The sequence below is a fragment of the Phyllopteryx taeniolatus genome, chromosome 13 (assembly GCF_024500385.1).
Source record: "Phyllopteryx taeniolatus isolate TA_2022b chromosome 13, UOR_Ptae_1.2, whole genome shotgun sequence".
In the NCBI taxonomy this organism is placed as follows: Eukaryota; Metazoa; Chordata; class Actinopteri; order Syngnathiformes; family Syngnathidae; genus Phyllopteryx; species Phyllopteryx taeniolatus.
In genome coordinates this window covers 1,375,272-1,390,034 of record NC_084514.1, presented here as the reverse complement: position 1 = coordinate 1,390,034, position 14,763 = coordinate 1,375,272, and the positions used below count along the sequence as shown (strand labels likewise).

Sequence of the window (14,763 nt, the reverse complement as noted above, 5' to 3'; positions counted from 1 at the left end):
GTAAGTAAGTGCCCAACTACAGATGAAAAGCTGTTTACGATAAACTGTATGTACAGTATTTAAAAAAACAAGAGCATCTATTTATTACTGGAAAGCTGAATAAAATGGCTATTAGGAAACTGGTATTTGGTATTTTTATGGACTGCAGAGCATTGGCATACAGGCCAGAAACCTTGCACATCTGGTGCATTTTTTTAAATCAAATAGATGAATGATGATGAAATAATTCATTTTCAACAATAAATGAATTTGTTAGAAAAAAAATGTTCGTGTGCGCATTAACAAATGTCATTTTCATTCAAAAATATTGGTTCTGAAAAGGAAACTTCAATGAAATTTGTTGGCCTGCACTCATTTAGGTTGAGCACTGTACATGTTTAATTCAAAAGAATGGTAAAACGTTGGGCGGCACGGTTGGCGACTGGTTAGCACAGCTACCTCATAGTTCTGAGGACCTTGGTTCAAATCCTGGCCCCCCCCCCCCTGTGTAGAGTTTGCATGTTCTCCCCGTGCCTGTGTGGATTTTCTCCGGGTACTCTGGTTTCCTCCCACATCCCAAAAACATGCATGGTAGGTTGATTGAAGGCTCTAAATTGCCCTTAGGTGTGAATGTGTGTGCGAATGGTTGTTTGTTTATACCGTATTTTCATGACCATAAGGTATTAAAAGGTGTAGTCTCAGTTACGGGGTCTATTTCTGTATTTAACACATACATAAGGCGCACCGTATTATTGGGCGCAGGCATGGTAAAACATACGCTAGCTTAAAACATACGGTAGCATGCATGCACGCTAAAACAATGTTTTTAAAAAGGCAGCGGGAGCGAAACTGAGTTCGGTTGTACTCTATTGAAGTATTTAACAATGTACTCACGTTATTTTTTGTATCAATCCTCATCCACAAATCCATCAAAGTCCTCATGTTCTGTATCCGAAATGAACAGCTGGGCAAGTTCTCCATCAAACAAGCCAGGTTCCCTCTCGCTCGTCATTGTCGGAGTCAGTCTCGTTGCCGTGCGGCTCCTCAGCAATGATGTCGGCTTTTACGAGAGTTCGAACTACAGTGCAAGCAGACACGTTGACCCAAGCATTCACACTCCACTCACAAATTGTGGCGTAACTCGCCCAGCGCTGCTTCCTAGTCTTAGCAAAGCTGTGTTCGCCAATTGTCATCCATCGCTCCCACGCCGCTCGCAACTTCACTTTGAACGCCCAGTTTACACTGATGTCCAGCGGTTGGAGTTCCTTCGTCAAGCTTCCCGGAATGATGGCAAGCTCTGAGTTATTGCCCTCAGTCGAATGGTGACTGTAGAGACGCTTCTCCCGGCTGTTTTTTGCTCATTAATCCATTGCTCGAGTTGGTCTTCCAACTCGGGCCACCTCTCATTGTTTCCGCGGAAACTCAGCTTCGTCTTCTTGACTTGGCGAAGCTCCTTTTCCTGCTTCCTCCACTTGCGAACCATGGATTCATTGATCTTGAATTCTCTCGCAGCTGCTTGATTCCCATGTTCCTCCGCGTAACTGATAGCTTGCAGTTTAAACTGTGCTTCGTAAGCGTGTCTCAATGGTTAAACTCATCGCCTGCCACCGTGGGGGACCTAGGTTCAAGACTGGACCATCCGCCAACATCTCCCCGACTCACGGCTGTGGTGTCCTTGAGCAAGACACTGATACCCCGAAATGCTCCCCGGGCGCTTCAGCTGCCCCCTGCTCCAGTGTGTTCCACTAACTTCTGTATGTGTTCACTGTGATGGGTTAAATGCAGAGAACTAATTTCGTGTGCATCCATGCATGTTCATGACAATAAAAGGTGATTCTATTCTATTCTCTTCGTAGGTGCTATTTTCGAGGGTCCTTAGCCAAACCAATGTTGTTTTGCACAATGCACATACCGGCGCAATATGCCTACTGGGGGCGTGCCTTTAGCGTCCTCCTTCACGCGCACCCTTCCCCCTTTAACGGCCGCATGCTGTCCTCAGCCACGTCGGCAGGAAATGCTCCCAGTCAGTCAAGCGGAGCGCTCATCACACAACAACATTTATAGATTTTGGAACTCGCTGCACACATAAGGCGCCCCGTCCATTTCGGACGCCGCTCGCCCGAAGATAGCTGGGATAGGCTCCAGCATGCCCGCGACCCTTGTGAGGCTAAAGCGGTACAGAAAATGGATGGATGGACGGTAAAACATTCGCTTGCAGAGTGCAAAGTGCTTGTGAAAGGTCAAAGGCTTTCACTGTCTTTGTTTAAGCTTATAAGTGCAGGATCTCCCCCTGCCCCCTGTGCCCAACACGCTGGAAAAAATGCATTGTGAAATGCAGAAGCTGCTCCCAACGGATCCAGTTACAGTAATTGATGAGTTTCTAAGATGTTTGTTAACCTCGGCCAGCCTTCATACTTTCAGAAGAAACGAAAAGAAATGTTCTGCTTCACACACACACAGTCACATACACACACACACTTTTATATTTTGTGCGAGGTGCAGAGCTAGCGTATTTTTCCGACAGCTCAGTTTGGACGAACGCGGGCTGATCTCTGCTTGGGCTTGACTGTGACACTCAAATGAAGTGATGAATGGTATGATTTGCTAATGCTAATGCTGCGATGGAAAAAAGACTCGTGATCAGACAAACAGATGTGCGGCGCATCGGTGAAAACTGCTTAATATCACCGGTGCTGCAATAACCTCAACACTTCGCCGGGCTGCCGGCTCATGATGGAAAGACCGGCTCAGGTCCTGAAAGATGACGGGACACACGTGAGCGCAGAAACCCACAAGTGCAGCGCATTGGCCACAATAAACCCAGAGCTGGATTTTTGATTCTCTCGGTGCAAGTGAACAAGCTTTTGGCAAACGGAGAGTAAGTGGAACTGGGGAGAATTGTCCAACAGATGGGAATGTCCTCTCTGTTTCAAGATGCCATCATTGTTCAGCCTCTTATTCATCCTTCAGCGATGACATCACCTCTGCTAAGTCATTCTAATCTATCTAACTGCCTTTGCACAGCACGGGGAGAGCAACACCTAGGTACAAATATCCCGTGGTGCTTATCAGTCCTCCGTGTCCTGGCTCTGGTCATTCCTACTGGCACCAGAACTTTCAATGCACGTGGTGAACTGCAGCATAAGACCCACCTGTCTTAGCACAGAAGGCTTCGTAGACCAAATGCTGCCCGCTGGTCACGCTTCCATAGGCTGACCTCTGAGTGGACGGCTGCCTATATAGAGGGCAGACAGAAAATAAACTGGATTTGACTGAGGAGCCTAATACTTTGTCCATGTTACTTTATGAACACGTGTGACGCTGTAAGTGATGTCTGCTGAGTCAGTCAGCAAATGTAAAGCAGTTGTTTTGTTTGTACAGTCAGACATATAAATTCCATTCCTGATGATGACGGCACCTACGTGTATGTAGTGATGTGTTTATGGTTTGTCACTCAATGGCCACAGCACAGCATTATGACCGCACAATTCAAGAGCTAGATCCAATATACTGAATTTACAAAGATGACACTCAGTTTTGATGGATGCTGTCAGTGGGGTATTCATTTAGCAATGTTTTTTTTTAATATGATTGGAGTTTGCAGTGGGTAACTCGCCAACAGGATAAGCAGAATAGAAAATGGATAGGTGAGTGGATACTTTGCAGTGTTGTCATCATAATGAGAGATGTCTAATATTTTAGTTACTGCCAGTAATAGAGTGGAAGATAAACTATAAGGGACAGCTGACTTTTAACAAGAAGTAGTTTGTGCCATCTTTTTTTTTTTTTACTTAAATAGTAAATGCCATAAAAGTTGTTTTTCTCAGGATTGAATAGGATAGAAGTGTATTTTCCAATATCACACCAATAACCTTGCTTAGTCATATGATCAGGCACAATGTGTCTGATCAGAAATAGCTTGGGTAATGATTTTAACATTCTGATCATCTTGACATGCAAATGTAGTGGGCAAGGTAAGTGGAAGTGGAATAAAATTGCAAACTAGGACTTTTAAATTAAATACTTACGTTTGTAAGTATCTATCAAAGCTAAATGGGGTTAACTTTGTATTAATGGCCGAAGCTGTGGCATAAGGCTGTATAAGCGGACAAATACACACAGACGTCTGTCTTAAGAGTGTGAATAGTGAATATGTGAGCTTTTACATGGTACATTTATATCAAAGTGTTTCATAAAGATGCCTGCAGACTGCAGACATGACACAAAACAAAGGCTTTTTTCACAAAATCAAATAGCAAATGCAGTCAATCATTGGAAAAGCCAGCGAGGCGTGGAGCAGGAGCAGTATACATTCAGTCTGTTAAGTATTTTTTTTGTTTGAGGTATGGGTGGGGGATAATAAATAAAGCTTAGCTGGTATTAACCTCTCGCCCCACAGCAGCCGCCTGCCAGAAGAGCATTAACCAGGTAATGAGGGTACACACTGCCTCCTTGTAAGGGGCTGCACAGTTGTTCTTTCATGCCATTACACAACCACAAATAGAATTGGCCCACTTTAAGCGTGGCATACTTTGACAGGAAGCAACTCCTTTCATATGGGGAGGGGAGAAGAAAACCTGACCTCTGGGCTTTTCACATCACTTTCTTTGTCAACAGTCTCTCATTCGGTCATTTTGAGAGCCGGGCGGCTATAAACACTGCAGCATGTGGCTTCAACTTGGAGAGTGTGACCATGTGTACACCTTGTTGTGCACACAGGTAGCTTGCCTGTCGTGATGTTATTCAAACTGACCAAAGGGGATCGAGTTTAACCATAAACACGCTTTTGGCAGCACCAGCATGTGTATAGTATCCTGTGCAAATAACTACCCTTGTGGCTGATTAATAGTGAGTGAAAGCGGCAGCAAGGCTGACATTAATGGCACTCCTGTAATTGTCACCCTATTAGTAATGCCGCGCGACAGCCAGCGGTTTCCGTAGTTACAACTGCGAACCGCCAAGGCGTGCAAACAAAATACCAAACAGGTCCATTTATTTGTGTTACAAATTGCTACTTTCAAAGCCTTCACTTTAGTCATCTCGCCGTGAGACCTGGCAGCGCCTCGGGTTGGCAGCTGCGGTATGTCGATAGGCCAGAGAAGCCCAGCTCCACCCCAAGTCTTACCAACTTGAGGCACGTCTGCCACACACGCGTGTGCCACATGTTGGCGGAGGCAGAAAGTCGGCAGCACAAAAAAAGAGCCTGACTCCTTGCCGCTTCTTCATTTCAGTGTCAATGCTCAGCTGGATCTTTGGAGGAGACGGGTTTTTGATGGTTAATTGTCGCTACAAGCGAGGGCATTAGTGATGTAGTGGTAAACGTTGCTGCCTTGGGTTTGGTTCCTGGTCTGTGTCCTTACACCCAGTCACTGGATAGCCACAGTGCCGGTCTCAAGCCTGGGTAAATGGGTGAATTGCATTAAAAAGGGCATCCGGCATAAAAAAAATGAGCCTTACAAATCATGGGAATGATTTGTAAACATGACACACTGGAACGACCCTTGAGAACTCCAAGAGGAAAATGAGTTGTGACATCTTGACGCAGTGGAATAATGGTGGATTTTTCTGCAACCAGTAGAGACGGCAATTCATTCAAGCCTATCTAGTTCCCTCTCTAAATGGGCTATGTTAAATGAGTAAGTAAAGTAAGTAAGTCCCTTTGAACAAAAACATATAGCAGTACACCTACAACACATACGAGTGGATTTTCTCAGCTGTTTGACAGGTTGTGTTCACGTTTCTCAACAAGAATCAATAGGCTTTCGGTTTCTTTCACCATTCATCCATTTTCTATCGATTTATCCTGTACGTGTCAAACATTTTTAAACTTGTCATTATGGTTAGCCTTTTTTAGGACTTGCCGTACATTTCTTTTCTTTATTGCCACATATGACCACACATCTGTGAAAACAAGCCTACAACTGAAACATTCCTCTGATAAACATGAAACGAGCCAGCGTCACACTGATCAGTGGCACGTTTGTATGGTACAGTGTGCCGTTCAACAGCCGGTGAGAAGAAGGTGGATAACCTTGAACTTTATGAATAAACACAAGCACAGTGATTCAATTGTAAGTCAGACAGGCTTAGGCATACACTGGGATGAATATCAGATAACAGAAGGATAGGCTTGCCCCTAAAATGAGCACTAGAAGGGAAGCAACTTATTATCCCACCATTCTCTGCAAACAATCATCTCCATTCCATTGGACAGAGTTGAATTTTCTGTCACTCGTTTCCATTCTCTTTCTTCTTTCATTTCATTGTTTCCATCACTGCTTTTTGGGTCCTGAAGCTTCCGTTTTTCCCACACTCTGCCCTGTCACACTGGTCGACCACAAAAATGCAGGACGGAGGAGAGTGTTGGGGAAGGGGGAGAGAGGGGGGGGGGGGGGGGGGGGGGGGGGTTGGCTTTGGGGAGAGGAAGGTTCTCTGGAATTCCACAAGCAGTGGGTAAACACAGCAACTGCCAGGAAGAGACACACACACACACACACACACACAGGAGCAAACACGGCACCTAGCCGGCTGCACTAACCTTCACTACAACCCCTGAGCTGCACCCCTGCCCGTTTAACTCTTAGCTGGCCAGCCCGCAAACAGGTTTGCGCAGCCCGAGTAAGGTGTATGAATGAAACACATCAGCAAAGAGAGCGCTTCCGGGCCCGTATCCACGATATTAACACTCCCCTTTCAGGCTTTCAGCAGCCCTTCTAACATCCACATCGTTTGTAAACATGGAGAAATATATTGTAGTCCGCAGTGGGCACTGCTGAAACCCTTCCAGGACCGACTTTGTGAGTGTGATTAAGCCCTCGCACCTGCAACAAGCATTCAAATAATAGTAGTCTCTGATCACAGAGGTTTGTCTTTGTTGTGTAATTTGGCCAGATTCGGTAGTAATAAAGTCATAAAGTGAGTGGGCGAACTAGCTGGATGTTAAGCACTGTTTCATTCTTTTCCTTGAATTTTCCCTTCTGTACTCTTCAGCTTATCTCCAAACTAAACAGGATTTAAATGGCGCTCAGAGCCCGGGCCCTTCCACTGAACCACGTTGTGTTTACGGTTCAGGCAGGGATCGGGCCTGTGTGGAGGGGTTGTGTACTGAAGAGGCAGATCCACCCTGCAGCCAAAGGACGTGGACTACAGCACACATGTTGGAACTCTCATTAGAATTAGCCTTGTCCTTTTGAACTCCACAAGGCCATACATTCTCACGCCACGACGACATTAAGAATCAGTAGTGAATGCGGTTAAAGGGCAGCTCTTACTTGACGAAGCGCGTTGTTGCTGGTTTCCTGATCGGGCCCTCTCGGGCCTCGCTGGGTGGCTTTGGGGAGAGAACGGGACTATCACGGGTCCGGATGTGACTGCGATGGGGTGGTCCAGGAAGGCTGGAAGATTTTGTGGGAACCTCAGCAGCATGGGGAGTGCTTGTTTCATCTGAATGTTGATCCTATGGGAGAAGAAGTTTAAATTCGACACGTGCCCTCCATTTTGTACACCACGTGCAGGAAGAGAGTATCCGAGCGAACCTTTACACTAAAACTCTTCATTTAAATTCATGACCCGAGCTTTTCTATGCGTCACATTTTCTCAGGCATCGTTTTCTTTCGGTCTGTACGTACACAAAGCTGGAGACCCTGGGCAATAGTTGAAAGCTAAATTCAATTTTACTCACAGCTATTTCCAAGAAAGTGTCTTTCATTTCCTGTGTATGCAGTGTCAAATAGGAAGAAATACAAAGTAATGTAACGGTAGCCACTACAACTACTGCTATCTGCAGGGAACATTGACACGAAATGTTCTGCGAGTCAACCAAGGAGGAACTCCAGGGTGGAGTAATCTTTTTGTTTGGTAAGCTCATTATAATGAATGATGCCACTGATGTTACGGCTGAAAATGTCATGCCATACTGAGTGAGAACAAGATTGTCTTTTTTTTTATTGCAATTGGCCCCACTAAAAAGCAAATTCTTCACATTATTTGTTTGCTTTAAAGGAGTACTTCAAAGACTTAGGTGGAAGAGGATAAAAGTGATTCCTGACATAATATTTTAGGGATGTACTTCATTCAATCCATCTTTACAGTGCTAGGGTAAGTGTTGCAAAAATGTCATGTCTACCGACCGGTATGCTGTTTTCTTTACACGCTGATGGTCATCCAGCTGCACAGTACAGTCGTTCAAAGGACCGCAATTGGAATTGAGAATATCTGATGTAATTTCAGAGCTGATAAATGAGAATGTGAGTTTCCAGGTCGTATGGCCTATGGCTGCATTTCAGCTTGAGCAAGGCCAGGAAGGGCACCTTTGTTTGGCTGCCAGGTGGCCTCGGGCCAAGCCCGTGGAGGAGCCGCACAGTCTGCACCCAATAAGTCAAACGTGGACTAGAGAGTCAGAACAGCCCCCCTGACTATTTCCCCCTCCCAGAAACCCAACAAATATCGACACTCAGTCTTCCAATCGGAGAGCCAGGAAGGTGTGCGGGAGTAGCTGCAGGTGCAGGCCAAATGTGAAAAAACTCACAAGAGTAAAAATATAATGAAGTCATGTAGTCGATGGGATTGTCTTGCACAATATTCCTGGACAGCCTAAAAAAGAAGAATAGATTTAACAGGCAGTGAAGTATTTGTCAGGAGAGACTGTCAAAGACGAAGACACAGGTGGGTGGAAGGAACAGGAAATGACAGCCAAGGTTTGGGGGAGGGTTATCAAATCTGTTGACCAAATTCTTGAAACCAGATTCACCCTTTCTATGACCGCAGCTTTTGAGGGGTGAGCGACTAGATGGCTCCAGCTCTTTCTTCATAGAGCTATTGTCGGGGTTCCGTGGTCTATTCCTGAGGCTGACGGGGCGTTCATTACAGAAAAACGTAATCCACTGAGTTTCAACTCAGGGCAAAAAGAGAACGACGAAGGAACAGAGGAGAATGCTTACATTAAAGTGCCCTTCATGGAGCTGCTGGAGCCAGCCAAGACAAATGTCACCTAAGTTGCATGAATTACGGCCCAGCTATGAAGATGAAAAAACAATGAGGTGGGAGTAATGGCATTACTGAGAACAGCTTGGAAAAAAGTGCTTGCTTCCAGTCATTCCACACTGTAAGCTGTCCCATGGCACCCTCCTGTCTCCACTTTTCTCCATCCTTGTGTTGACTCCACAAAATCCCCTGGAAAATGAATAAATACGCTCCTCCTTGGGATCATCTTTCAGAGCCACTGTGCAGAAACATGGCGGCGAGGACTGTGTTTTTCCCCAATGAGTCAAATGTCTCTGATATTCAGAGAGCAGCCGTTACCTGAAAGTCAGGCAAGAGAATTGCATTCTTTAAATGGTGACACCACAGTTGCCGTGTACTAACACCTCATGCGCTCATGCGTAGCATTCCGTGATGACTTCAAATACAAGCCTGCCTGTGTTACACATCCAAACAAGCTAGTTTTGAGTGAGGAGTCATGTTTGGCTCTCCAGGAATGAGCTTCTATGAGGCAGGATGTTCCCACTGAAAGACCAAGTGGTTTGGAGGGAGATTCGATGAATAGCTTTGGAAATGCTAACATGAAAGCGTTCCCTTCATGTGGGCGCTTTTTGGACAGCACAGTGCTTAGGTAAGGTAATGTTTTGGGGTTTTTTTCTTTAAACACGAGGGAGTCATAACTCAGCAGTTCCCTGACAAGTCACTGGGATTTCATCCGTGCTGAGCTTTCACATTTTTGTTCTTCAAAGTCAATGAAATCCTTTCCTCAACAAATGTAAGATTTCACCATTAACCCGGAGCATCAATAACTGACAGTTAAAATACTGAAAAAGGAAAAACATCTCAACATCTCAAATATTGTACACCAAAGGCCCTGTGTTCAACAGCACCCCCTCTAGTGGCCTGTTGAAGCTGTCTATGGTCCCTTTTCACTGTATGGTATTTCGTGTGGACAGTAATTCCCTGCATATTTGCGGTTCACTATTCGCAAATTCACCTATTTGGCTTTTTTTTTTCTTCTTAACCTTAAAACCTATCCCCACCTATCTACTGAAAAGGTCATCTGTTATTTCTGAAACACCCTAAGATGCCGCCAAATCCCTGTCGAACCGGGAAAGCTGTACAGTAAGTACAGTACAATGAAGTGATACAACAAAGACAAGCTTTGTATGTCGAGGAGAAGCTAAGTTTAGCCTGGGTTGTATCGGACGTTATGGAGTCCTTTTTTCAAAATCAAATGATCTGTAAACCAATGAAATCTAAGATTAGTTTGAAATTACAATCAAACTGTTTTGGGATCATAGTTTGTAGTATAATTATGGTTGAAACTTTGAATACAGGCAATTATAACACATGCATGAATCACGCACGGTTTTTCACTAGTCACGGTAGGGCTCGATTCCTATCCGGCGTGAACGGCAGGGGGTTACCGTAATGAAGAGTGAGTAACCAAGGGCCTTTATGTACCTGGTGTCCACAACGGTTCTGGTCTAAGAAGCGCCGTGGGGGAATTCTTTGCGGTTGCGTTTGCTGCGTAGCGAACTGATGCTGATGGTTTCCTCGCACAGGATGGCAGACGCGCTCAGGATTGGCCCCCATCACGGAGCTGAAGTCGCTGCGATTCTGCCTGTCACTTGCAGCCTCTCCATTTGTCATCCACCCGTGACTTAAGAGAGCAAAGATGTCAGACAGAAGGGAAGTAATTAGTCGACAATTAAGAATTGTGGGGCTCCTTTTTCTTAATTTATGAATGCTGTATGAAAATAGTATGGCCTCCCAGTAACCATGACTTCCACGTCCAAACTACAATACAATATACATTTTAAAATTTGTCGTGTGTTGTTTTCATTGTGGATACTCATGGATCAGTAACTACAGTAAAATATTTTAGCAGAGATGGTCCAACCTTTTTTACAATCTAGTGCTGCAATCGTCATATTGTAAGAAATAGTTCATTTCAGACCTTATTTCTGCCTGAATATTGCACACAACTTCCGAATAAATTATCTTAAAATTGCGTTTGCATTAGAAATTGCACTTGCATCCAAATATAAGGCAGAGGTAAGGCACGACATGATTTTCTCGCCTCGGTTTAAAAATGTTAAACTACAATTATACGTCTATAGCATCTGAAATCAGTCTGTCAGGGGACATTGGGCTTAAGTGTGCAAATCAGAGTCAAAGTGGAGGGCAACGCTTGTGGCAGCCGTTGAGCAAACCAAAACCTTTGCTTCAGTACTCCCAGAACTTCACGTTCCATTCACATCACAAAGCCACAACCTGGAAAGAAAACCATTTGACGAGCGCCACGAGTTTGTAACTGGATTATCTGTTATTAGAACTAAGCCATTCGGGGGTTTTTTTCTATTTTTTTTTTTCTACCGCTGTTGCAGAATAGAGGAGACCGGCCTCATCCTCAGACATACTTCAATTGAATCAATTGCTCCCTTATGACCCAAAGATTCCAGGAGCAATGGAACTAATTTAAGGAAATTTCTGCATTTCTGTTTTACCTCATCTAAGGAACCCACTAGACCAGGATATGTAGATGTATGATGACATAAACACAAAAAAGAAAGACATGGCATTTAACACTACATCACTGTCTTTTCGGCCTCTATATTTACTGTTAATGTCCAATGTTTTATGAACTGAACAGAATGTAGAAATGGGATAAAGTGATCCATTAATGGTCAGGTAAATGAAAAAAAACATGAAATGTGATATTTTAAAATACACACAGACAAATGTCGCAGAATACATCTCTTAATGAATGAAACATATTGTAATTATTCGTTTATACATTTTGGACAATTGTATTCTTCCAACTTTGAGAAAACCATTTCGAAAGGCTCTCTTTCTGGTGCTTTCTGTTCCTAAAGGTAAAATGGTTAGGCACACTACTATTGTCTATATAGTGAGGCTGTCTTTGACCAATCAGCCGTGGTCAGCCGCCCTGTAGCTCCACTCCAACTACAGAAAAAGCAATTGAAAAATGACACGACTGCTCTCCAGTACCGCAGTGGGGAAATTCACAATAATGGAGCAACATCAGGAGCTACTGGATGTTTGTTGTCTTCCTAAAGGACACCTAATTTTAAACCATCTCGGGGCAAGCGTTAAAGTCAAATGAGCTCATTTCTTCTTCAGTCTTAACCACCTCAGCCAAGCCATTGAAAGACTTTTAGTTCCACAGGGCTTTGAACCAAAAGACATTCAGCGTGTAAAGCAGACGAGCACTAAACTGATGTAGGACCTGAATCGACTGCCCTGGTGGTGTGCCTGCATTGGGATTTAGTTTGTACATGACAATTAACGCTTTTGAAAACCCTAATCCATCAAAGACAAACAGCCTGTGTAGGGTGTGCTGTACTACTTTGGGCTAGCCCCTGCTAAAAAAATAATGCCCTAAATAGCACTATCGGGAGCAGTGAGGAGAGATCGGACAGAAATAGAGAGGGAAACTAGCCCAGTTGAGGAAATTAGATCCCAAAGGGGTCTTATTGAGAGGGAAAAAGTTCTTGAGAATTCCCCCAATTCCTTTCTCCACTGGCCTACTAACTTAACATCACAATAGCTATAGTAGTCTCTAGAAAACAAATTAAAGTCCAGTCGTTCAATTCATTTCGAATAAGAATGTTTGATCGTTATCTTGTGTTGCGCAAGTGAAACATACTCCTTCCCTTGTGCGGCCAAAAGAAAAGAAAAAACAACCCGCCCGTGCAATTCTCAGATCACATAATAGGACCTATTTTACAACAACAAGCAGTGTGAAGGTCAATTCCTTTTTTTCACTCCTGGAAACAAAAGCCTGTCTGTGAACATTTTAGGTCAGAGGCCAGCAGACAAAACAAGAACCCGTTCTTTGTTTACAGCAGTCATTTCACTGAATGCGTTAGATTGGACCACAGGGAGCTACGAGTGCCACTATTTTACTCGTATATGGGTTGACAATTTGTCACGTCGACTTCTCAGTTTAGCTTTATTGTTGAGATGCAGGGGTAAAAAAATAAATAAAATAAGGGGACGGAAAAAACAAAGGAGTGAAAAGAACAGCTCTTGCAAAATACCCAAGACTTCCTGTCTGACTCCCTGCCGTGCTCACCATGCTTTAGTCCACTGGTATGACTTCTGGTCAAACAATACAGCAGTAAGTTGAGCACATGTGCGGCATCAATCTAACTCAGTGTGAATGTGGGAAAATGGAGAGTGTGGGATGACGACGTTCCGCAGCATCTCAAAGTTCCGCCTGGCCAGCCCCCTCACTCGTGGTGATTATTTGAGAAAGTGCATCTTTTACTCATTTAAAAGACAAACTATTATTGACAACAATAGCCCTGCATGCGTGTAGTAACACGGCATGCTGAATAGCATAAAACCACCCGCCCTCCTATTACAACATCTGGCTCCAATCAGTCGCGAATAAAAACATCTTTTAAATTCAAAGGCGGAGAGACATCAAGCCAATTTTGTGGAACTTTTGGTGAAAATGTTGAACTTCTTTGATGGCAGACAGTCTTTTTATTAGTCAGGTTTGGCAGTTCAGCAAACTGGCTGATATAAAATTCTCTGGACTGTCCCGACAATATTCAACCAAGTCAAACAACAGTGTGACAAAGCACAAGGGCGAAGTCAAAATACCACATGCACGCAGAGACAATAGTTGAGATGTCTGTTTCTGTGGCGAGGGTGCTAACACAACCAGAGACCCTCAAATGTGTTAACATTACACAAGGGGACAACCAGCTACAAACCATTGTTGATTTAATAGAACCATAAGCTTACTGGCCAACTATAATTGTTACATGCAAAAAACATGAATATTTTCAAGCTTTTCAAGGACATTTATGGTACCATAGCTTGGTGCGCTTGTCTCAGTGTTGTAAAAGATGCACTGGAGACCATTTCAAAAAGCTCCGAAGAGAGGTCGACATGCACGTGCCGGGTGAAACATTTGACGGAAGTCATCCTAAAGTTTACAGTGCTTGTAACGGTACAAGCGCTGTTGTTTCCCAGCCAGCTGTTGCTCGGTCCTAAAGAAGCAGCCGCTGTTGAAAATGCTGATGCAGCATACCTGCTGGATCCTGGCAGCGGCACTTCAAAGACCCACAACTGCTCTTTGGACAAGATCATAATTCACCCCTGTGGTTGCCTTAAGAGCCAGTGAGCTTAACTTTTTCAGTATGTTTGGCACAAACCCTTGGACCAAGCGTAGGGGGAGGGTCTCGGGAAATTCTCAGTGGTGATGAGACAAAATCATCCCAATATCTGTACTAATAGCTTATTACAGCTTATTCGGAGCAGGAGGAGGCCAATGAGAAACCAAAGGGTCGAAAACAAGGGAGCTTTGTGTGGCAGCTCAGTGTAGACAGGCAACATGAGCTTTTTGCGTCACCTGGAGACATTCACTGTGAGCTCTTACAAAAACACTCTCTTTATGTAAATGCCTAACTGTGGCATTAATTAATAATGTTTAAAAAAAAAAAAAAAAGATTGAAACACTGTATTAAGTCGAGAAATTTACTGCAAAACTTTCACTGGCCAGGTGTCCCAATATTTTCTCTTTAGTGATGCTGGAGTTCCCAACTTGGATTAAAAGGTTAAAATATGCAATTACAGCCAGCAGTGGGGGGAAACGGCAATGGGGTCGGTATATTCCCTGAGGATAGTTTGAACGGTCTAAGAGGAAGGTAGGAGTCCAAACGACAATCTCCTGATTCCCTGGCAGCCACTTGAGCCCCTGAGCCATGTCATTAGAGCAGGTTGGTTCCAATGGGCACGTAAAGCAGATGTGATTACCACCAA

General features: G+C 44.1%; 1 protein-coding gene across 14 annotated transcripts in view; it reads right to left on the bottom strand.

Moving 5' to 3' along the window:
* ttll5 (tubulin tyrosine ligase-like family, member 5) overlaps window positions 1-14,763 on the bottom strand; it is a 93,310-nt gene that overhangs the window by 44,952 nt on the left and 33,595 nt on the right. For 11 of the 14 annotated variants that reach the window (XR_009791427.1, XM_061794720.1, XM_061794722.1 and 8 more), the window contains 2 exons: window positions 10,426-10,624; window positions 7,251-7,435 (listed from right to left, as the gene is read on the bottom strand). Coding sequence is in view for 13 of the 14 variants with exons in the window: in XM_061794720.1 (XP_061650704.1) it covers window positions 7,251-7,435; window positions 10,426-10,624 (384 nt within the window). In the remaining variant the exon portion in view is untranslated. Of the gene's footprint in view, window positions 1-3,131; window positions 3,215-7,250; window positions 7,436-10,425; window positions 10,625-14,763 lie in introns of all 14 variants that reach the window. The other 3 variants (XM_061794718.1, XM_061794719.1, XM_061794725.1) reach the window with 1 other exon arrangement.